General features: G+C 39.8%; 1 protein-coding gene across 1 annotated transcript in view; it reads right to left on the reverse strand.

Moving 5' to 3' along the window:
- The window catches only part of cdkal1 (CDK5 regulatory subunit associated protein 1-like 1), a 238241-nt gene that overhangs the window by 41012 nt on the left and 174344 nt on the right, over positions 1-22885 (reverse strand). The window contains exon 11 of the mRNA XM_030393565.1: positions 22801-22863. Coding sequence (XP_030249425.1) covers positions 22801-22863 — 63 coding nt within the window. The remainder of the gene's footprint in view (positions 1-22800; positions 22864-22885) is intronic.

Here is a 22885-nt window from a genome sequence, read left to right on the forward strand (position 1 = left end):
CGTTACATACATTAGCAGCTGTAAACACATAAAAACATTATACAACACATCATGTTGTTTGGTGTCGACCTGTATACTGAACGTATCAGGAATAATCAGTGTTTATAATCATCAGAGAACGTTACAGACATTGTTTTTGGTTCCTCTCCGTTTCCAGAGACTTCACAGAGAAGCTGGAGAAGTTTGTGACATTTTCAACCCAGATTTTTGTGAGGAGGGAATTAAACGCCTGTCCCACATAAACGCCTGGTTTGTTAAGTGGCTGAGACAAATAAACGCCCGGCTATTATTTGGTATTTTACGGTAGATCCCGCCTCATCAGCACGAGCTGAACAATAAATCTAATTTAGCAAGAGAGGCGGGACTTAGGGCAGAACAGCCAATCATCAGCCGGTCAGTCCCAAAGCCGGTGTCATGTTTGAAGCAGCAACAGGAGAGGGAGGGGGAAAGGAGGCAGCTGCAGCGAGAGCAGACTAAGCGGCCGCAGTAAGGCGTTTGTGCAAAACTGCAGAATAACTGCAGAAAAAGTGTGGGTGTTGAACCCTCTCACCGGGAAAAGTGTGGGTGTTAAAACATACACATCACCCACGGGTGCGACGCCCCTGGTTGAAATGAAATCAGCGGTGACGGGCTAGTTGTTTTAGTAGCGGCTAAATTAGGATGTCGCGATACTTTGTACAGGGGATCACGTCTGCGGCGAGTAGATGCACAGAGGGTTAAAACAGCGCTTGTCCGGTCTGCTAACAACAAGGTTCCTTTTGCCAGTTACTGTGATTAAACACTAGTTGTTTAATGTTCACAATGTATCGTTTTTCATGGGAAAAATTAGGTGCGTCCCCGGGACGCATGGATAGTAAGTTTAGTGCGTCCTTTCAGATTTTAATGCTTCAGGGACGCAGGACGCGTAACTTACCTAGCAACATCACTGCAGCAGATGTTGCAGATGCAGATGTTTATTAACAATCATTAAAACTGTAACCAAATGAACATGCACCATCCAACTAACTCTATCATTTAGCTAAGTTGGGAACTGGAACCCCCTCAAAGATCAATGTTGTCCCCAGACCACTGGTTGAGAATCACTGCTTTACAAAAAACTACATCTGATGCAGCCATTGTCGCGGTTTTGTGTTGACAAACGCAGTCGAGAGCACGGTTACTTTGGTGGTATCCTTATGGGGAGGGATGACGTATATCCGCTTTTACGTAGATCCCAGTGGAGAGCGCGCACTGTGATAGGTTTCCTTCTTTGACAAACACAGCTTGTGTCCAATAGTATTTTAGAAAAAAAAAAAAAAAAAAAGAGCAGACCTGAAAGTAACGAGTACTTTTCAGCCTTCCTAGAAATTAACTCGAGTAAAAGTAAAAATATTTGTCTTGGAAATGTATTCAAGTAAGAGTAATAAGTACCAAAGAAATCTAATACTCAAGTAAAGTACAAATCCTCTGGATATGTACTTAAGTACAGTACTCAAGTAAATTTACTCCGTTACTGTCCACCACTGGGTACCTGTACTGTGACTACTCTTTACTGCTCCAGTTGTCATTAGCAAAGAGCACACTGTTAACACAATATACAACCTGAGTTCCACAATACAGTTGCTTCAATAAAATGTTCAGCCAGCCAATTCAGTGCACACATATCTCCTGCCTGTATTAAATGTTATTATAAACTAATTTGCCACAGCCATAATCATAAAAAGCGACTGCAGTCACAATCAGAGCAACAGCAAGGCTAAAGCTCTGTCATCCTAGGGCTGTAGTCATAATCACAGCCTGTCTCAATCAGCCTCGGCAGCAGTTGCTGAGAGAGCTGTGTTAGGTTGCTCTGCCAGTAAACTGTAATGACACAGACTTGAATCTGAGCCAGCCACAGCTGAGGATATCGTTACTCCAAAATACACTAATGTAACATTAATTATGTAACAATACATTTCAGCCTTTTCCTGTCTGGATCAAAGGACATTAAAAACATAATGCAAGGTACTGAAAAATTCATAGCAAAACGTAAAAGAATTTCAGGAAGAAAAATCCACTGTGACCTTTCAGGGGCTTCATAGTCAGAGACACACCAGGACATGAGGAATGGTGAATATCCCTGTTGGGCAAGCTATATTCAAGCAGTTGTTCGCCAGACATGCAGAAAAAGTTAATGTGTAAAACTATACATTTCTCTCCAAAATATATATGGAACCCTGTGTGCATGACTGACTTCACTGCATATATAGCTTAAAACATATCAATGACCTTTGAATGCCTCGAGAGGCTGTCGCTGTGACCTTGTTTGTCTGAACAAATACATGTTAGCCTGTACTCACATCTGTTAATAAGCACTGAATACAAACATATCACTGTGCATATTCGCCTGTGGTGAACTTGATATATAAACAAGCCTACTGTATGTACCCAATAAAAGCCTAGGGCAGTTTTGCCAACTCCATATACTTGTCTGCTAATGGGCACACACTGTCATGCTCTAATGTCAACAGGCACTTACCCATAAACAGGTCAGTGCAAGTGAAAATGACTCCATGCTACATTAGATTAATTAACCAGCCAATGTCCTCTCCGAGTCCCCCACACAGTAATCAATCCGATCTATATTTGTTGGCAAAGGTTATTCATTCATATATGGTACATTAGATACATAAACAACTTGTGTCCTGACTTGTTCTAAGGCCTGAAAACAAACAATGAGAGATGTGAACAAGCACTTGCAATGGACTATAGTACAGCTGCATGAGGCCTATTAGGTACAATTTTAGTGTAGGCTGTGATCTGGGCCAAGGGGCTACAAATAAATGAATAAAATGTAACATATGGCTTTCATATAGAACTATTTTAAACAACTTGTTAACCTTAACATCATGTCACCTTAAACAACACTGAAATATTTTCCAGAGTATTTTGAGAAAAAACACAATGCAAGCAGAAAGTGAAATGTCACAAAAATCAGAAACATTTACTTCATTGCATGGATGTAGTAAACGATTTATATATAAGATGTACGGACACGACCAGGTGTATCACTATAAATAGTATAGTATGTATACATAGATCTTTAATGTTACACAGGGGAACCAGTCATGTGTATTGTGAAGTGCAACCGTGTATTAAACGTAAACAAAAGTGGAAAAAAGTGCAAAAGCAGTTCAGCAATAATGCAGCAACATGGCTACGCCTTTATATATGATACATTAAAGAATCCTCAACAAAAGCCTCAAGCACCAGTTATCAACAAACTCCTAGGAAACTAAGGTTATTCACATTGTAAATGCGCTACATTGGATAAACAAACCAGGCTTAACAGAAACCCAAAAGCAAAGCTATTGACTCCACAAATACCAAATGTCAGTCACATTATCCACTAAATAACATAAGCCCAACACAACTGACATATTGCCACACAGTGGGTACATTACCACTTTGTGCCCCCAATATTCTGCTGAATTGTCATATAGCTTGTGCCAGATGTGTAAAAGGTTACACACTTATCAGAGGACACAGAGTTATCCTATTGTCTATACTGTTGTTGCCGATGGGAAAATTAAATACACTGGCTGTGTCTTAGCTGTACTATAGCTTTAGGACCTGTTGTCACTACATGTGTTGTCGTGAGGAAAAAACAGTCTCCAAACATTGTGATTACAACATGGCCTTGCAGTGACTTGTACACACACCGCCTCAGAGTACTGCAGTCACAACGCACTAAATACACACACATACGCATGAAAAGGCATGCCTTTGTCTCATAGGCACATCAACCACACGCTCAGTGATACAGACACCACATGTATACACACTGACTCACACACACACAACCCAAAACATAAAAAGGTTGAAAAGACACAGATTCAAGCACCCATGCAAAAAGATGCACATGCATCTCTAGATACACACACACAAAGAGCTGTAGGGATACTTTGACTTAATTTGTTTATGCTGGAGTTCCTGGAAAAGATTGTGCTCAAGGCAGCACATCACTTCTGCGTGAGAGAAGATCACTGGAACTGGTCTGCTTCTCTCTCCATTTTAGTCTTTTCTCCTTTTCATTTATATCTTTTGTTATTCTCTATCTATGAAGGTCTTTCATACAGGCCTGCCACCAACATGAACTGTAGTCTCTGCTTATCTCCCTCCCCTTTATTTCACATTGTTCTGGACCTCTTGATAAATGCGTCATTAAATCTCTAAGGAGGTATAAGGTCTATGAAAGAGAAAGGGAAGACAAGCACAAGCGCGCTCACAGACACACACACCCTGACACACAAACAAACACACACACACATACACACACACACAGATAAATGTTTAAGCTAGACAGATAGCGTATGTATAAATAAAAGCAAATCATATACTGGAATTGAGGCCAAATGCAAAGGGAATCACCATCATCCAAGCAGAATCAGCAATGTTTCAGCTGCAACACTCACAGGTTGGGTTAAGAAGAGGCCAGTAGAGCACTACAAGTAGCCACCATGACCCATGGGATTGTAGGTTTGAGAAATCTTGTTAACACAAGAAAGCATATGAAATACAGTATGTCTGTGTCTGTTACTGTGTTACCCGGCGTGAGCCTTCTGAAAGGAAACTCTTCATCTGACTTTTTTTCCATCTTTCTTTTAATAGTTGTCTAATTATGTATTCACTTACCATTTTTTTTCTACGTCGGCCTCCGCTCCTCTACTCTTTCTGCTGAATATATGTGCAACAATCAACACATTAACTCAGGAATGCCTTTAGGGAATTTGGGAAAATCTTCCACAAAAGTTCACCTGGACTCCACATTTAGGAGGCCAAAGGCCAAAGGTCAAGGTCACACTGAATTAGATCTGTCCAATTCTTGTGAATGCCATTTCTCATGAACACCTGGAGGGAATTTCTTAAAATGTTGAGCCTTTTGCTGATGATTGTTGTTGCATCGTATGCTGAAACTCAGTTCTATGTAAAAAAATAATCTCTGAGTGAGATTATATATATATACACAAATGGAAATGGAAATATAAAATTCAAACCATCACTTGAAACAACTTCAAATAAGAGTGTAAGTTTATGACCCCCCCCCCCCCCCAACACACACACACACACACACAGGTGGCCATTAAGTATTTGATCCTCCCCACTTTCTTTCAGCAGAAGCATCATGTCATCAAGTTGTCTGACAAGCCCTCAAGGTACTGCTCCTCCTTTTCAAAGCTGGACTTATTTCAACAATATGACAGAGATACATGTGACTGATAGAGACAGATGATAGAGAACCGACCAAAGAGAAAGGGAGAAAGAGACAAAGATAAAAGTCCAGGTCATTTGAATTTAAAATGGGTGTGTGGGTCTGCTATGCTTCTGATAGTTGATTTATGCAAATTATGTAAATGAATGTTAAATGATTATGCTAATTGGGTAGCGAGAGTAACCTGAGGGACGAAAATGTTGAGTGAAGACACTATAGTCTTGGTCAAAATTTGTTCATTTACAGATGGGGACAGGTTGCTTTTCCCCAGTGAAGTGACCGGTAAAGTTTTGGCAAGTTCAGGCGATAATCAAAATGCAGATTCTACTTTTTGAATTTTTTTTCACAAGCTAATGTTTATGAGCAATTAGGCTCCCTGCAATTATTCCCATTGGTCAAAATAGAGAGAATCACAGTTTGGCTTAAAGCTAGGGTCTGTAATGTTGTTCAGAAACACATTTTATTATACTGGGTGAAATGATCCTGCTATCCTGAGAGTAGACAATACATTATGTATTCAGAAAAAGCCTCTGTGGCAGCTGTAGGACTGAGAAAAATCTGACCAATCCATGTCGTCCGGCCCGGACAGCACGGATTGGTCAGATGCACAGATCGGTCAGGTGCCTTCATGTCTCGTCCTCTGTCCCTCCCTCCTCCGCGCGTGCACATGTTGCGTTTCACTGATGCCGGAAATATTCAGCACACTCCTCTGCAGAAATACGAGTTGCAGGAGAAGACGTTCATTTGGTAACAATGGCAGAGTAAATGCAGCCAGCGTTACTTGTAACAGCTCACCCCGCTAAAAAGGCAAGGAAAAGAAAGCCTGAGGCAGGAAAGGCTGCAATGAAAAAGGCTCTGGATAAAGAAAGAAGTCGGACCAAGTCAACATCAGTGTGGCGTTTGAGAGGTGGAGACAACTGGGGCTTGAAGGGCTTGAAAAGTGATGCAGAGGTTGCTCTCTTTCTGTTGGACAGGTAATTGTTTGTTTTGTTTCAGGGGGATTTGTTATTTTCATGAAATATGTGAGGTTTGCCAACTTGGCTACGTTTGTAGCTCGTATTAGCACAATGCTAAGGTTAGCTTCTTTGTGTGTTGTTTTTAGCCATGAGAATGGCTAATGAGTCAGCCCAATTTCCACTGGATAGGGGTCCGCTGCGTTGCGGCTCCGATCCGGTTTTGGTCCGCCATCCGGCAATCCCCACCGGTTGCGGTTTGAGTCCGCAATGGCGCAGTATGATAGACAGCTGGCCTCACGATGTGTGCTAGTGTCAACAGTGCTAGTGTTTTATTTTGAAAAGTAACCGGATATAGTTTGTTATTTTAGCACTTGACTTCCTGTCTGCTCCGTGCTAAATACAGCTGAATTGCTGCGTCTTGCTCCGGCATCTCCTTCTCCCTGCTGAGTCCCACTAACAGACGCGCGTTCAAGTTTGTGGGGGAGTGGCTTTGGACGGAGCACTGACGGGATGGAGAGGGGGGGGTGGAACTTAGAGGAGGTGCCACTTTCAAATCTTGCTAGCTCTCTTGCTAGCTCTCCAGGATTGTAGACCCTAGCTTTAACTGACTTCTGTTACATTCAGCACCTGAGAATAACAGTATGGACTAGAACGTCAGTACTGAGAAAAATATTCACTTGAAGGGTAAATTCCTTGCCAATAACGAATACAGGCACAGTCAAACACACGCAGTTACAGTTTAATCATGAGATCAGGGAGCATAGAGATCAAGCCACAAAGAGGCAAAGGGTTCAGACCTTTGGGTGTACACTGTAATCCAGTGAATAACTTCATTAAAGTATTAATTGGATAATAGTATTCATATTATTCAAAAATAAGTTCAATAGTCAAGTTAATACCCACAGAAAGAAAGAACCCACAACATATACTTCATTAATGTCACACAATAAATGTGATAGTAAATTCCAACCCTTTACCACCACTACTTAAGCTACTGTATGATTTATTTTTTGCCAGTTATTTATTGCAATAAAATGATAACACTCAGATAATTGCCTGACTGTGGTTATAATAGCACGATTAGTGTGCATGAGAGCCCACCAAATGAAGCAAATGTTTGAGCCTCACCTGCACCCATTCACCTTCTCATTTACTTTTTTAATCACCCATGGATGAAAAAAAACAAGCTACTGTAGTCAATAGACAGAGAAAATCCCTCATTCACTTTTTGCTGTTTAATGGGTTTAAGTCCACTTTTTCACTGGCAGGACATCAAACAACTACAACTCGCTTCTACAAGCACGGGCTCTCATATATCAACACTCACACAGAGACAAGCAGCGTTGATGGGCAAAGAAAGAAAAAGCAAGGAAGAAGAAAGAGATGAACAAAGTGAGGACAAGATGCAACAAGAAATAGTCTAGCGATAAAGATGGGAGACAAAAGTAGAGAGTGCAAGTCCAGCTTTTCAATAAGTTCCAAACAGCAGACACAATCTTTTCATCTAATCCCTAAAACGTACAGACTTCTGAAGGTGAGAAGTAGAACTGTAAGACGATGGGATGAGAGACACTGTGAAAGAAGAAAAAAGCACCAGGTCCCTCAGTAGCATTCACTGAGGCACAGAACAAACATCCCTTTTCATCACAGCATGTGTTATTGTAACACAATGCCTATATCTTTAGCACAAGCAGTGTTGAGTATTTACCCCAAACAGTGATGAAATGCTCGACCGTAACTGTGAGGTTATGTTAGAAAGGTATAAACAATTTGACATCAAATTTGACATCAGATTGACTTCGAACTTTAATCAAACCCAAATCAAAAAGTTAATTGATCACAGGTATGTTCCCATTTACATTTCCTCCTTATGTCATAGTTAAGTAGTCAGAGGGGAATTCGAGTATTTTTAAACCTGCCCCTTAGAATTTCATGTTTTGGTGTGTAAATGATTCATACTTACTAGCCCCATTCACACTACCATTTGCATGCGGGGATCCTGCGCCAATTCTCTGCACCCTCCTCTGTGTGAAAGTTTCAGATGCGGAGAGGGGGGAAATTTTGCTCCGGCGCTGATCCGCCTCGGGAGGTAGTATCAGGGCTGCATTATTCGTGAGCCGCCCCAGTGTGAACGGATAAGCCGGAGGAGTGGAGCGGGGGCCTGTCGGTCTGACTAATCTGATAACTGCACAGGTCCTTCACTCAACCTAATACAGAGAAATGTCCCACAAAGCAACGTTACATGACCAAACAAAAGTAACATAGTAACTGTAACTGTCTTTGGCAGGTCATATATGAGGAAAAAAAACACAGCTGTACGTGGAGAAGCGTCTGTCCTCCCACCTATACTACCGACTCTTCATCACATTTCTGCCTGAAAAACAGCGTCTGTCACCGGCAAAAAACTTTAACTCACCAAGTGTTTGTGTTTGCGACAGTCAGCCCTCCGGACCGAGACTTCAGGGAACTTTCCCCCAGAAATCGACTTCCGTCCCCACGAGTCAGAGAGTCATACAGTGACCTGTTTACTGTTGGTGATTATGTAATTATGTAATTTAGCGTGAAAAACGTAACTTCGTCACTTTCCAAGATGTTTGGTGGGTCAGGATCTCAATCACTACACATTATAACAGCATCCATATGATTATAAGCTGTCCGCGGGTTAAGATTGACAGGGGGAACACCTGGGAAACACCGATGTCATCAACATGGCATGTACTGTCACGCCTCTTTAGGAGCTGCAGTGCTCGATTTCCGTGTGAATTACATGGCAGGTAAGGCAGAGATGCTTCACTCTGTGTGAATCATCATCGGCGGAGAATTAGCGAACCACCGCTCTGGAGATAATGCGGAGACGCTGTGGAAAAAGGGCTAGTAACAACAGCGTACTCGATTGCCTCAGCTGGCAGCTACAATATGGCTACAATAAATACAACGTTATCTATTGGGGCAATTCTGACCAACTGTTGTTAAACAAGAAGTGTTTGGAAATAAATGATTGCTGGCTGTTCTTTTAGGTAAACTGTTGACAAAAAATCTCTGTAGGACTCGTAATGTTAGACACTTACAATAACAACATCAGACAGAACTTCTAATAGGTGTAACATGATGTTCGGATTTGCCCCAAAGGATTACGTGGTGGTAAATTATTTATATACCAAAACATGTAAACATAGGGCTCAGATTTAAAAATACTGGAATTCCCCTTTGTAAGAACTGAGAATTAGTTGGGGAAACGGTCAGCATTTACTGGTAATCCAGCATCATAAACCTTAATAGTTTATATTTCAGATGTAAGGCCATCATAAGGGATGTCTTACAAGCAGACGGGTAAGTTATTTTCAACAAGAAACCCCTACTGGTCCCAATAAGACTTACCTACTACTTTGCTAATCTAAATGTCGCACTGAACAAAAGTTCCAGGTGAATGTTTACACATTGTAGTTGATTGTTTTCCGGCAGCTGGTTTTCCACAGCTTTTCCATCCCTGCCTCACCTAACGATGCCTGTTAATTACAGCTATTTATTAGCCCCAAACAGGCAATTAACAGGCCTTCAGCACAACAAGCAAAAACACTAATCTATACGCAACACATTGAGAGATGACTCCATTGAAGATTATTAAGAAAAATTAAAATGAGGGCCAAGGATGTGAATAGGTGTCAAATTTGAAAAGGCTCTTTGTTTTCTTTTTTCCTGTTCCGATTCCATAAATATTCAGCTCATTCTTTTTTTCCTGAGGTGTTTGTTTTTGTTCCTTTGTCTCGCCTTATCCTTTTATTATGTGGAAGCTCTAGCTGTTATTTTCCTCTTTATCTTTCAGTGACTTTCTTCTTTATTCAACAAATCTGTCCAGGGTGTTTTGAGAGAGCAATGAGTAATGGTGCCTGCTCATGTCACACTTAAAGCAGTGCTAGGGTAGCAAAATGAAAACAACAAAACAGCAGATGTCCTTCTACAGAGAACAAGAGCAAGTATTTCAAAATCAGCTGATTCTACAAGCTTTGTAAATAAGGCTGGGATTTCCCCACCATATTATACAAAAGCACATATACTTCTGGCAACTGAATTCAATATGAGTCTAGAGACCATCAACCGACCACTGCTTTGAATTTTAAATCTTGGAAAATGTCATTGAAAGTAAAAACAAAAGTAACAAAGGAAAATAATAGTCATTACCAAAAGTTATTAATAATATGTAGTTATAACAATCATAATCAGTTCCTACTAAACAACAAATATCTGATTGATTTTCAACAGAAATTCCATTTTGTCATTTTAAGCTTCAACATGGCTGACTGCATGTTTGCACCTAAATATTATTGTGTACACATGAAGCTGGGCTATTGATTAGATGGCAACAGCAGATTTATGGTTCTGCAGTGGTGTTGCTGTCAGTGCATCTAGACCATTAAAACAAGTCTGGAAGTAATGCTTTGTTTGTTTTTGAGAAAGAGCTTACTTTCTCTATTTTAGGAATCTCATCTCATATCTTTATGTCAAAGCCTCTGAAACTTGAAACTGAGAGCACTGAAGAAACACATTTGTATAATGACTGACAAAAAATAACATATCAGAACAGAGAATGGTCTGTGGGACTGCTGAAGAGGTTATGGGAGCAGGGGGTAGAATTTGAAACAGACCAATTACAGTTCTTTCTAGCCTAACAAAACTACAGCCGCGACCTCCACTCTGCCCCCTACATACACATGCAGAACAATGACATTAGCCTTTACCGTACAAATCAATCCCTCTCATCAAGCAGCCAGCAAAGGGCTGAAAACAACGATTGAAGATGCTCAGAATAGAGAAACTTCTGCTAACTATTTATAGAAATAAAAGAAAAACTTTAGTTTTCTCAGAGATGTCAGGATGTGACAACTTGTGAATAATTCTTGTCACACAAACACATACAAAGAACATAACAAGGCCAAAAACACCCTATTTTTTATTGCCTTCATTTAAACTCAAAACTCTTTCTTCCTTAGACATACACACGAAACACATGCATGCACGCACACACATGCGCACGCACGCACACACACACACACACACACACACACACACACACACACACACACACACACACACACACACACACACACACACACACACACACACACAATGCCTGCAGTTAATGTATCACTTTCCCCCCCTGCTGTGCCCCAGTTTTTGTAACTCAGCTATAATGAGAATAAAGCCTTTACAGTAGTGATCCCATATTCAGCCTTATACACACAATTCATTTACAGGGCCATGTGTGCAGTGTGTGCACCCAGACACATGTATATGTGTTTTCTTCTCTTAAAACACGTGAGTGTCACTGCTCTCTATGTCATCCACTATGTGTTTATGCACACAAGAGACCAGAAGTAGGTACCTTGAGGCAGTAAATCAAATACCAAGTTTACAAAACCTCATGTTTACTTACAGCTGGTCAGTTATTTCAACTGTTGTTTCTAGTTATTGTTTTTTTTCCTTTTGTCTAGTCCTTTTAAAGAGATTTTAGCAGTTGTGATTTCGATTTTGCTTATTGATTTTACTGAAGTCTGTTCCCAGTAATAAAAGTAAAAATACATTGCGCTTCCACTTGCAGTCATTCATTCTTTTGGTTATAAGCAAAAACCAAGATGCACGATCCTACTTTTTCAGGAATCAATAGGCAGAAGCAAAAAGTAACTGTAGATACTCATCTCTAATGCATACGTATATAACTGCCTCCAAATTTCGAACTGGTACTTAAACACTCAGTCCTGATGTAAAAACACATCATGCCCTGTGTGTTTGTGTGTGTGTGTGTGTGTGTGTGTGTGTGTGTGTGAGAAAGCAGGTGTAGTTAGATAGTGATTGCTGAATGAACGATATTGTAATATTCACATAGAATATGCTTGTAAGACTGTTTAATAATATTGTTAGAGCCACAACTAGGTAAGAAGCCATTCTATTGGATGGTTATGAATGCCTGATGGTGATTGGTTCAGGCATGTCAGTGCAGCCTCAGTGGAAGTTCGCCTTCTAACATGATAGTCATCTGTATGTTGCTAATGAGCTAAATAAAATGCTACAGTTATAGCACGTCGTCATCCTGAGCATCAAGGTACACAATGTACAAAACAAGACAGATATAAGGCAGATGAGGAGTAAAAAGCCAGACTGGTGTTATTAGCCTCTGGTGGCTTCCACACAGATATGGGATAGATGGGTCTACCAAAAGTCCTGAAAAGTCAATAAGTAATAAAGGGATGACAGAAGTACATAATTTAAATAAGCTTCAAAAGTGTTCAAGGTAAGGGTAAAACAAAATGGATAAAAAGCACAAATTTAGCATATTGTACTATGGTCCGTTAATCATTTTAATACCTCTAAGGCCTCCAGTTAAGTAATTGATAAAATAATGGAGGATCTTTTTTTTTTTTTTTTAAGTTGCTTGGACAAGTGAATAACCTGTAAACATACATTTCTCAAGATAAGAGCTCTGCAACTACCAAGTAAAATCAATGAGCAAATGCAAGATTTCAAACGGTGTTAACATGTAATTTACAATGTACGATAAGCTCTCCACACATTGTTAAATGAGAAGCTAAAGCAGCTAACAAAGGAACCTGTGTAGTTTACATCTATCAGTACAAGGTGAATTAATCCCACAGAGATTGGCTGAATTCGACCTCGGTCTTGACAAAGTATGCACCACTGTGAATGTGTGTTACTGTGATAAGCTGAGATTTAAATGGAAAGGGGGAATGCAATGGCTATTCTAGAAACATAAATAACATTCACACACCAAATAACTCCTGTACCTAGATCTTTCTTTCACACCGTTCTCTGTGAGCCATGGCTGTTGAAGTTAGCAGGGTTGGGCTGTCTGAACCAAACATGGAATAAAAATTAGATGAAGTTTTGATCCTTAAACAGCATGAGAGTAAGGAAGGATGGCAAGAGGAAAGAAGGAAAAGTCAAATCATGGTTTTAGCTCGTAGCCTGAAACCACGCATCTGAATTTCCATATAGATTGTAGCAAGCTTTGTTGAATCAGGTTTCAAATATTTCTAATGACAGGCTACGTTAAGCAATCAGCCACAGACAAACAATTACTAGTGCTGATAAGCCTGCATACATGCATACATAAAAACACATATTCCTTCATTTGCATGCTCACACACAGTCAGGCTCCATGATAGACAAGACATTGGAACAACTCCTACGGTCATGGCAAACACATAAATGCTGTACTTGCACAGACAAAAGACAAATATCTAGAGACACACAGCACACAAATTCAATATAATTAGCTTTGACTTTAAACTGAGACTCTATCCCCTACAGAATGGCCCTCGCTAATGATGACCCGCTGTTTACGGCCCAGTCAACTGGGGGACTGGCAGGCATTGTATCCTTAAGTAATAATCAGTATTGATAAAGTTGTGAAAGTTCCATTTGGCCTTGGTATGTGTTCACAGGTCCAACAGAAAATAACAAATACCTTTTTTAAATCGACATAAAAAGTTGATCACCATATAAAATCCTAATAATATACATCAGCAAAGGACAGGGAAATGCTCTAATAACTGAGTTATAGCTTTCTACAAGTTTAACAAAAAATGCAAAATTGAAAAAAATTTAAAAAAAAGAAAAAACATTCTCTTCTGGTTCCATACACTATACATATATGTCTTATTACTGAACATTGATGAATGTTAGATGTATGAAAAAAGCCTTTCCTTCATCAAAAGGAAATTAACTGCAGCTATTTTCACACCTCAGCCATTACCAGTTGTTCCTACACCTCCTATTAGGAGAAAGGCTTAAGATGATATACTTTATCATACCAATACGGTATATCGTTGATTTATTCTAAAGACGAGAGAGAATCCATTTAACCAGCTAAGCAGCTGCAGAATATATTGAAAGCTATACACACATAAACACAAACACACATACCTTTCCAAATGATGCTTGCTAAATTGGAGCCCTATTGACTGAATCGGGAAGCATTCACACTCCTGTCTAAGAAACCATTTAGCCACACAGGCCCTAAAACCCCTTCCTCATTCATTTCTCTGTCCCTTTCACTCTGCCCCCACACACACTCCCTCCTGCCACCCCTCCATTCAGATGTCAGTCACATAGCATGCTGTTAAAATGAGGTAGCTGCTAACCCATGGTTTTCTGTGGCCTACTGTTGCGTGTTTGACTGTGAGTGTGCAAATCTGTCCGTGTTGATGTGTATGAGTAAGACACAGACCTACGCCTTTGGCCCAACAAAGGATAACAATCAACAAGCATTTAAAGCACACCCTTTGTCACTTTGAGAAAGATGGAGTGCAAGTGTGAGAGAGGGTGTCATAGAGGGGATATTTTCCTGAGATTTTATTATAAATGGAGAAAAAAACATTTCAACCAAGCAAGCCGACTGAGGCATTAAGATGTTGTCAAAAATATATTCAGCACAATTCTATTTCCTGATTAAATTTTAGTAAATTAACCTTTTCAAACTGTTCTAAAAAACAACAAGCTCTTTGGTAACACAACCTTGGCACCATGAAAAGTAGATAGAGTGAGTCGGTGGAGTGCTCCCAAATGTTTTCAGAGCAAAATCCATTCATCTGCCTAGGTTAAATGGCTGTTTTCATGTCAATGTAAAGAAATGCTCAAGTTTTCACTCATTAGAAAATGCACCAAAACACACAATTTAGAGGTTAAAGAATTAACCACTTCAAAAGCTCAATGTATACCTGAAACAGACAAAGGTGGTTTTGTTTTCTCAAATATCAGAATTTGTTGTGTCGTATTAGTTGAACAGCAGCTCATTCGATTAGAAAACTTGCCAACGCCTCAGAAAATGTTAGTTCCATATTTTCCCCTCCGTGGTCCTTGATAGGGATGTGACTGTAATGAAACGAGTTTAGCAATATATTGTTGCAAAATGTGCGCAGAGTTCTACATTAGCATCCACATTCACCACAAAGAAGCCATGGCAGTCTTATTATTCGGATAGCCCCACTGGTTCTATGTTATTGGCTGTGCATTATATGCCCTTGACACATATCAGATATATTATTAAAAGTGGGGAATGTATGCAGACAGAATCTGTTGAGTGCAATGCTAATGAGCAATTTTAAGGATGACATGATCAGAGGAACCCTACTGATAACAGCCATTTACATGTAAAACTTAGAAACACAATCATAAAACAACACCAGTTAACTAAGTTGTTACTAGCTGCCATGCTTGGCAGAGGTGTATACTGTTTGCGAGTATGTATGTGTATGTATGTCTCTAGAACAAAGCTATAGCTGTGGCATTGCATAAATTAGAAGAAATAAAGAACCTGGGAATATTTCAAAGGCAAATGTTTGTTTGGCACCAAATGGACTAAGTAATTATGTAGGCTCACATGTGTGTTTGTACTTCTTTTGTGGGACCATGCTTGTGTGTGTTGTGCAAGTCCCTGCTGTGTAACCTTGACAGATTGAGAGCATGTATACAAGGTTATAGTGCTCTTCTATACAGTAGCACAAGAAGACCATGTGTTTGGCAAGCAGCATTGCAATGTGGGTGGAATACACATACAGAGGTCTCATTCCATTTGTTCCATTTCTTTTGCCTTTGATCAAAGAGGAAGAGCAATATTACCCAGCACACTTGGATATTATTATCCAAGACTACCTAAAGCCAAGGAGCAAATCAACCCATTTCTTTTGTCAATCAGCCTTGTCATACAAAGGTCTTCTCGGTATTCATCAGAGACTCATCAGACATGCTATTAATTAAAATACCAGAGAAAAAATGCTAAGAGATCCAAGAAAAGTGTAATTTGCTGAGAAGGAACTGTAATATTAATTCCTTTAGTATATGCCTCAAACCATCCTCATGCATTTGAAGAGTTGATTTGTACTTTTTGCTCCCTCAACATTTGTAGGAATAAAGACTAAATACTGCATCTTGTTGCCGACATGCTCCATTCATCCTCCATATTTAATCGACCTCTTTCTTTTAAGACGAGATATAGTAAGATGATCTGATAACAGGACTGCGTAAATTTCTGAGCCCAACAGATTGCGGACTGCAGATTTTGGAATGAAGACAAAATACATTCTTAAATATCTTTCTTTCCCTGTTGGAAATAATAACATTCATGTATCTTTGTTGAAATGTTTGATCTGATTGTTTAACATTCCTTTTTTATGCTGGTCAAGTTCATCAAGGGTACAATTATGTCCCCTCCTATGATTGTAAATCCTTTCTCGATATCATTTTGTTTTTTCTGAACTTCAGGATTTTGGGAGATATTCATTGCTACCTCTCATCGGGTTAGCAGACAGGCCCTGTACAAAGTGGCCTCAGGTCAAATCTGGTCTCAGATTTCGATATCACTCCAGCCCCCAGTGTGTTGACTTTGGAATGCTAATAATTGATAATAAATGCAACGTATCTCTTAAATCCTTTATAGTTATATAGTTATAGTTATAAGTTTGGACTTCCTTCAAGTGTATCTTCTTGCTTCCATGCAAATGAGTCTTCTAGATTGTTATTATATGATGTGGGGCACAGCTTTCCTTGAGCTCCTTGTAGCCCATGCTTCAGTGTAATGCAATGTGCCCCTCTCCCACCTCTCATCTGCTTTAAAGCGGCCTATACAAAGCTCTGGCTGTGTTTAAAAATACATGCAGTGTGGTTTCCGTGTGGCATGAGAAATGATGACAAGACTGACAGAGGCAGGTATGTGTTCACTATGAAGGCTTAAAGGAAAAATCGATTATGTCCCTGAACACCACCTGGCGCCTATGTGTGCAGCACCAATAGATAACTGAAAATTATTGTGACAACACAGTTATAAGAGGCAGACATATGGTATCTGTTTGTGTGGAGTATACAGGTTATGGAGAATCATTAGCAAACCGTCTAGAACTGATGGAGATGTGTAGGAACAAGGCAAACATAAGTGTGTGCGGTGCCCCTGACACTATGGAGTACAGATGTGTGCTGGGTGAGTGAGAGGGTTTTATACGTTCTTATTCTCTCAGTATGCCATTTACTAAATCAATATAAGTGCATCAACTGCTGCTCAGCAGCTACTGAAAGTTACAATGTAGTCTCCAGCTGGGAGATATTGCATCTCATAAAATGTATGTGTGTTTATATTTCCTCTTAGGGGACACAAGCAAACACAGAGCACACTACACTCAGAGTATCTGAACAAAGTAAAAGAGACAAAGCCATGTGGTGAAATAGTAACACAGAGGGAAGTGCTTTTTTTCAGCAACATTTTTATCTAGAATGCATCCCAAATAAACTTCCAAAACTACCATCATGTTCACATTTTCATTTATTGCTTTGTCTGCCATAATTACCATATTAGCTATGGCACAGTAGCATCAGTTTAAAAATAACTGAAAGATAATCAACTGTCTTTGTAAGGTAGCAACAAAAGAGCTTAACTAACAGTACTAGGGATTTAAGATACCTTTAAAGCCCTACATTTACATAATTTAAGACATTAACAGATAGTGTAGAGCCCTGCTGAACCTGGAGAAAAAAATGGCTTTTACAGACATAATCAGACAGATGGGTAAGACAAAAAGAGAGAAATATCCAACATTTCTGTCTCTATTTCCCCTCTTTCCACTCCCTCCTTCTCTTGCCCTGAATAGTCAGTTAATTAACAGAGCAGGAGAAAAAAAAGTGTGGTAAGCAAATGTCAAATTCGACAAAGACGGAGGTTAACTTCTCACAACAATGCAAAACAACAGCGGCTTAAAAAATCTCATTCTACAATATTAAAGTAATTAAAATTGCCAAAAGGGACAAGAGCGAAATAGTACTTGTTTAGTTTAGCAAACGTGGGAGAATATAAAAAAGTGATCTGTTGGGGAGAGAGTGAATGGTTAGACTAATTACCATTTTTTTTTTCACTTTTTCTTCAAATGATAAATAATTATGTCAACTTCTGTGAGGCAAACTGGGATTTCAGAATAGCTTAAGGGGGAAAGTTTATTGAGTGTAATTAAGTGTTTTATTTTTCTGCAAACACCGCCTTTCTCTTGCTATTCTTTCATTATCAGCCTTTCATTAAGCCACCTCCACCTCATTCTCCAACTTCCAGTTTTCTGTGTGCCTTGTGCGGCTGGGCAGGTGCAATGGGCCATGCTGACAGCTTGTCCCTCCTCTCTTGCCGCAGGGAAAACTGTCACCCCTGTCATTCAGGGCTATGAACACAGCATGGAGAATGTATGTATGTGTCTGTGTGTGTGTTCTCATGGGACTATGACAGTGTGGGGTGAAAGGGGCTTTATTAGCTCTGCCAGAAACAGCTGAATGCATGGACACTCACTCACACACACACGTTAAGTTTGCTCAGGATGACTAAAGCATGATGGGAGATTCACAACCACAACCTGGAAGAGGAAAGCCTTAAGGGAGCAAAACTTTACACTAGATGACACAGTGATGCAGCAAACGGAGGGAGGTTTGTATGTGAGTAGTGTTTTCATACACTTTTTTCTAACTTCACACATTTGCACAGGGGAATAAACTGTGGTCACTGCAGACAAACAACATCATAACAAGCATGCAGGTAATGCTGTGCATAAGCCCTGATGCTCACTGAATCTTACTGTTGAATAAAAACTAATTTCTTGTAATATCAACATAGAAAACAAGAACAACATAGGCTTATGGGTGAGAGAAAACATTGCTTAAGACCATACTCTCAATTGAACTGATAGCAATCGTCCAGCAACAAAGCTGAATATATTTGCTATATTGGACAATTTCATATATAAATGTGTCAGAACTGGTAAACAGTACCTTAATTTTTAACTTTTAATGCTGACTTGATGATACTGTTTACCAATAAGGTTAGGGTTGCTTATTCTCAAAATATAACCATAAATCTGGCACTAGAAAATGCAGCTATTTAATCCTTAAACTCTGTCTTGGGACCAATAAACGAGTCAAAACTACACCAGACGTATTTTCAGAGTGAGACACCACTGCTCATGTGGGACCCAGGCAGCAAAAAGAACCAAGCAAGATCCTGTACTCCGAATGTAGCTCAGGGGGTTACACAGTCGAGGCCTCAGAGAGTCAATGTGTGTGTAGTGTCTGTGTGTGACTGTGTGTGTCCATTGTGGGGCACTGGCCCCAGACAAAGTGCTCCGCCAGCTTTCTGCCCACTGGTCTTTTCATTACTGATGGATGGGCCTTGTTCAGCACCATCTGGCTATAGGATATTTCACATTAATCATCACAAACACGCGCACGCACACGGAGACATACAAACACTCAGACTTTTGTCTCTTAAATATACACATGGCAGATGAGTACAATATGTAAATGAACATGCAAGAAAATATGTACAACACTGTAGACAGACAGACAGACAGACAGAATGAAAGAAAGAAAAAAAGAAAGAAAAAGGAAGAAAGAAAGAACACTTATGCCCACTGCACATCTTGTTTGTGTTTTAGCTAGCCATTTTCTACAATTGTGATTCAGAGCTAGCCACGGGAGATTTAGAACCAAGCCTGGTACAAAAAACAATTATTTCATTTAAAAACATTGTTTCACTTGGTTGGTAGCCGGGAGCTATGGGGCAATAAAGCCTCACTAACCAAGCGCCGCCCACCCTGACTCAGTCTTTATTAATGACCTTTTCATACCTATAGGAGGATGCACATTAACAATAATGGTTGTAAAGACAACAATTTAGTGATGGCTTCTCCCTTTCTCTTTGTCTCTCTCATTCTCCCACACACACACACACACGGATGTGTTTGTAAACACATAATAGCCTTACATAAACTGTAAGCTGAAAGGCCAGACACCCAGGGGAATTTAATGTAAAACGGGGGACATTATCAGACTTCATTTATTTCTATCTAACGGCTATATGGGCTTAATACAAGCTGATTTGCCTCAGTGTTTCCACGGTGTATGGACATGGGCAAGGACAGGCAGAACCGTGGTTGATCTGAGAGGAAGCATGCTTGACATTAGATTTATTATCATTAAATCATATCTCACGGCTATCTGGGTTTGTAATGCAAGCGGATTTATGTGCACATCTACACAATCTATGGAAAAGAATTAAGACCTACAGGAACATGGCTGCAAGTACAATTTAAGAAATTTGCTTGACATGCTAAAAATATTTATGTATGAGGGCTATCAGATAGCATATAATGGGACAGGATTATCTTTGACACATTTTATCCCCAAAACGTAGTGAACTTGGCAAGGTTATCAGTGAGTCAGTTTAAATATTGGTCCCTTGCGGGGATTAAAAACATATGACGTTATGTAGAAGTAATAAATGTGGCAGATCAGAGGAGTAATTGATGTTATCAGTGCATTTTTATTTGCCTCTTAATATGTAATTTATTTGTCAACATAGTTGACAATAGTGTGTTTCACAGCATGAAAAAAATCTAAATTTTATAAGCCAAATAGAAATGAAAAAAATACTTTAGATAACTTACAGAAACAAATACTAATTTCAAAAGAAAATATGGATTTGCTGTTTTTTTATGGCTAGATTTCTAACATTGTCTTCTAAGAAAGGGCATTTCCGAAGGTCTGGCTCTGGCTCTGACTGCGGTCATATTTCATATTTAGCCTTAACTTTGGAATGGACAGAGGTTTCATCCCTGAGGATCTCAAGCTTCACACTGGCTCGGAGTGAATTAAGAGCTCTCAGATCTGGCAAGACAACACAGTGCCTTTAAAGTGGTACTTCACACAGAGTCTATCTTTTGGGAATGAAACACCCAGCTCCTTGTGTGCTCTGTATTTTCACAAAAAAAAAAACAAAAAAAAAAACACATACATACAGATGGACACAGAAGGAGATTTTGCTGCATGAGTTTAGACTCTGAACTTGCATAACATGACAACTAATCACAAAATTGCTGTTTAAGGTGCCTTCATGGAAGTGTTGTCCAAGGCTTTCAGGGTTCTCCCCAGAAATTTTTTGTGTTGCAGCGCACCGTCTGTCCGGGGGGGGGGATACACGGAAGGACGGACAGACGGTCATCAACTCCGTCAACCGGGGGACGGACGGACGGTCGTCACCATCACGCGCGGAGTATAGCGGCGCTGACCTAGCAATATAGCGGCGTAGCGCCGCTGTTCCACCGTCTAGGGAGAACCCTGCTTAGGCGGGAGGCAAAAATGCTTGTGCGCCGCGCCTAAGCCGTATAATGGCAGGGAAAACCCTGGCTTTCAAGGCATTCTGAATTTCCTATCTTATTTGTGTATTTCTGGGGATTTGGGGGACATTACAGGACATTTGCAGAGCCATAATTTAACTCCTGGAGCAATATAAACATTCTTGAAACAGCATGTTCACAAGATACACAAGAATAAAGTGTTCAGTAATATAAAGTTCGATAGAAACATTCAGGCACAGCCGGCTTAATATGATCTACTGTCACACAGTTGGTTTCTAAATTCCTCTGAGAATTGTAAAGCATGTTCAAGAATATTTAATATCTAATTTAGATGCAAACGTGTTAAAGTATTATGAAAATATTCTCTTCTAAAGTTGCTCAATTCACATTCCCTGTTGTGTTGTCTGTTTTTGTACTCACTTGTATGAACGTGTAATTCCATGTGTACTTCTATTACTGCTCATGTGTGTGTGTGTTTCAATGCGTGGGAGGCAAAGAGCCATGCCTGCCACAGTGAAAACGTGTTCTCTCTTACATCCTTTTAATTAGTATGTAACATATAACAGCGGCACCACAGGCACAAACTCTACTGGAGGTATAAACTCAAAAAAAACCAAAAAACTTAGCTCTGCTAAATGACACATTGTGACACCTGCATGGAAGGCTTCAATCACCAACGTGTTCACAACATGTGCCTTCTTGTACACTACTTTAAAATATTCATTAAATGACCACAGCATAAAAACAAAGGCGGGAGATTTCTAGATAGCGATGTACTAATTATAGTCTAATATGACAAAATGTAACTTTTCTTTTACATGACAGATGAAAAATGAGGTGACAGCTGTTGTCATGGGGTTGTCATTCACAGAAGGATGTCTATATAAGAACTACTCAGCAACAAACACACTCGCACACACATTGTTGTTACAAGGGTCTCATCACCATTAGCATGCCTAAAGAGAGGCATGTTCAGTCTGCTGTCAGAATGTGAACCTCATAATGTATAAGCTCATATACACATAAATATAGGAATATGTGCATACACATACCGTTGAGGAGATTTATCTTTGACCTCAGAATTCAATCTCTCTGACACACACTCGCACTCTCACAATGTAATCAGGAACAAACACTTGAGTTGTCCTCATCCACTAGATTGCTGACAAGAGGCCTCCATCTTGAGGAGACATCCAACTCATCATAGCCATAGAGACAATATGATGATGGTGACCTACACCTACTTTTGATGTTAAGTGAAGGCTTCTGTTCTAGAGGTGAATGAGGTTTTAAACTCAGGGCTAGCTCTCGCCATTAGGAAATATGCAGATAAAAATAGTTCACTATACTAAAAGACCAAGGAAAAAACTTACGCAGGCAGATAGATATAGAAATCTAAACCGGGGAAGTTATCTGGGACCACAAACACTGAAGTATGTCTTACCTTATGGTCGTAGGGGTTATAAGAGTGGAAGAGTTGTGACAGCTCTTTAGTCCTCTGCTTCTTCTGTAGACAACAAAGATATAAA

The sequence above is a fragment of the Sparus aurata genome, chromosome 17 (assembly GCF_900880675.1).
Source record: "Sparus aurata chromosome 17, fSpaAur1.1, whole genome shotgun sequence".
Lineage (NCBI taxonomy): Eukaryota > Metazoa > Chordata > Actinopteri > Spariformes > Sparidae > Sparus > Sparus aurata.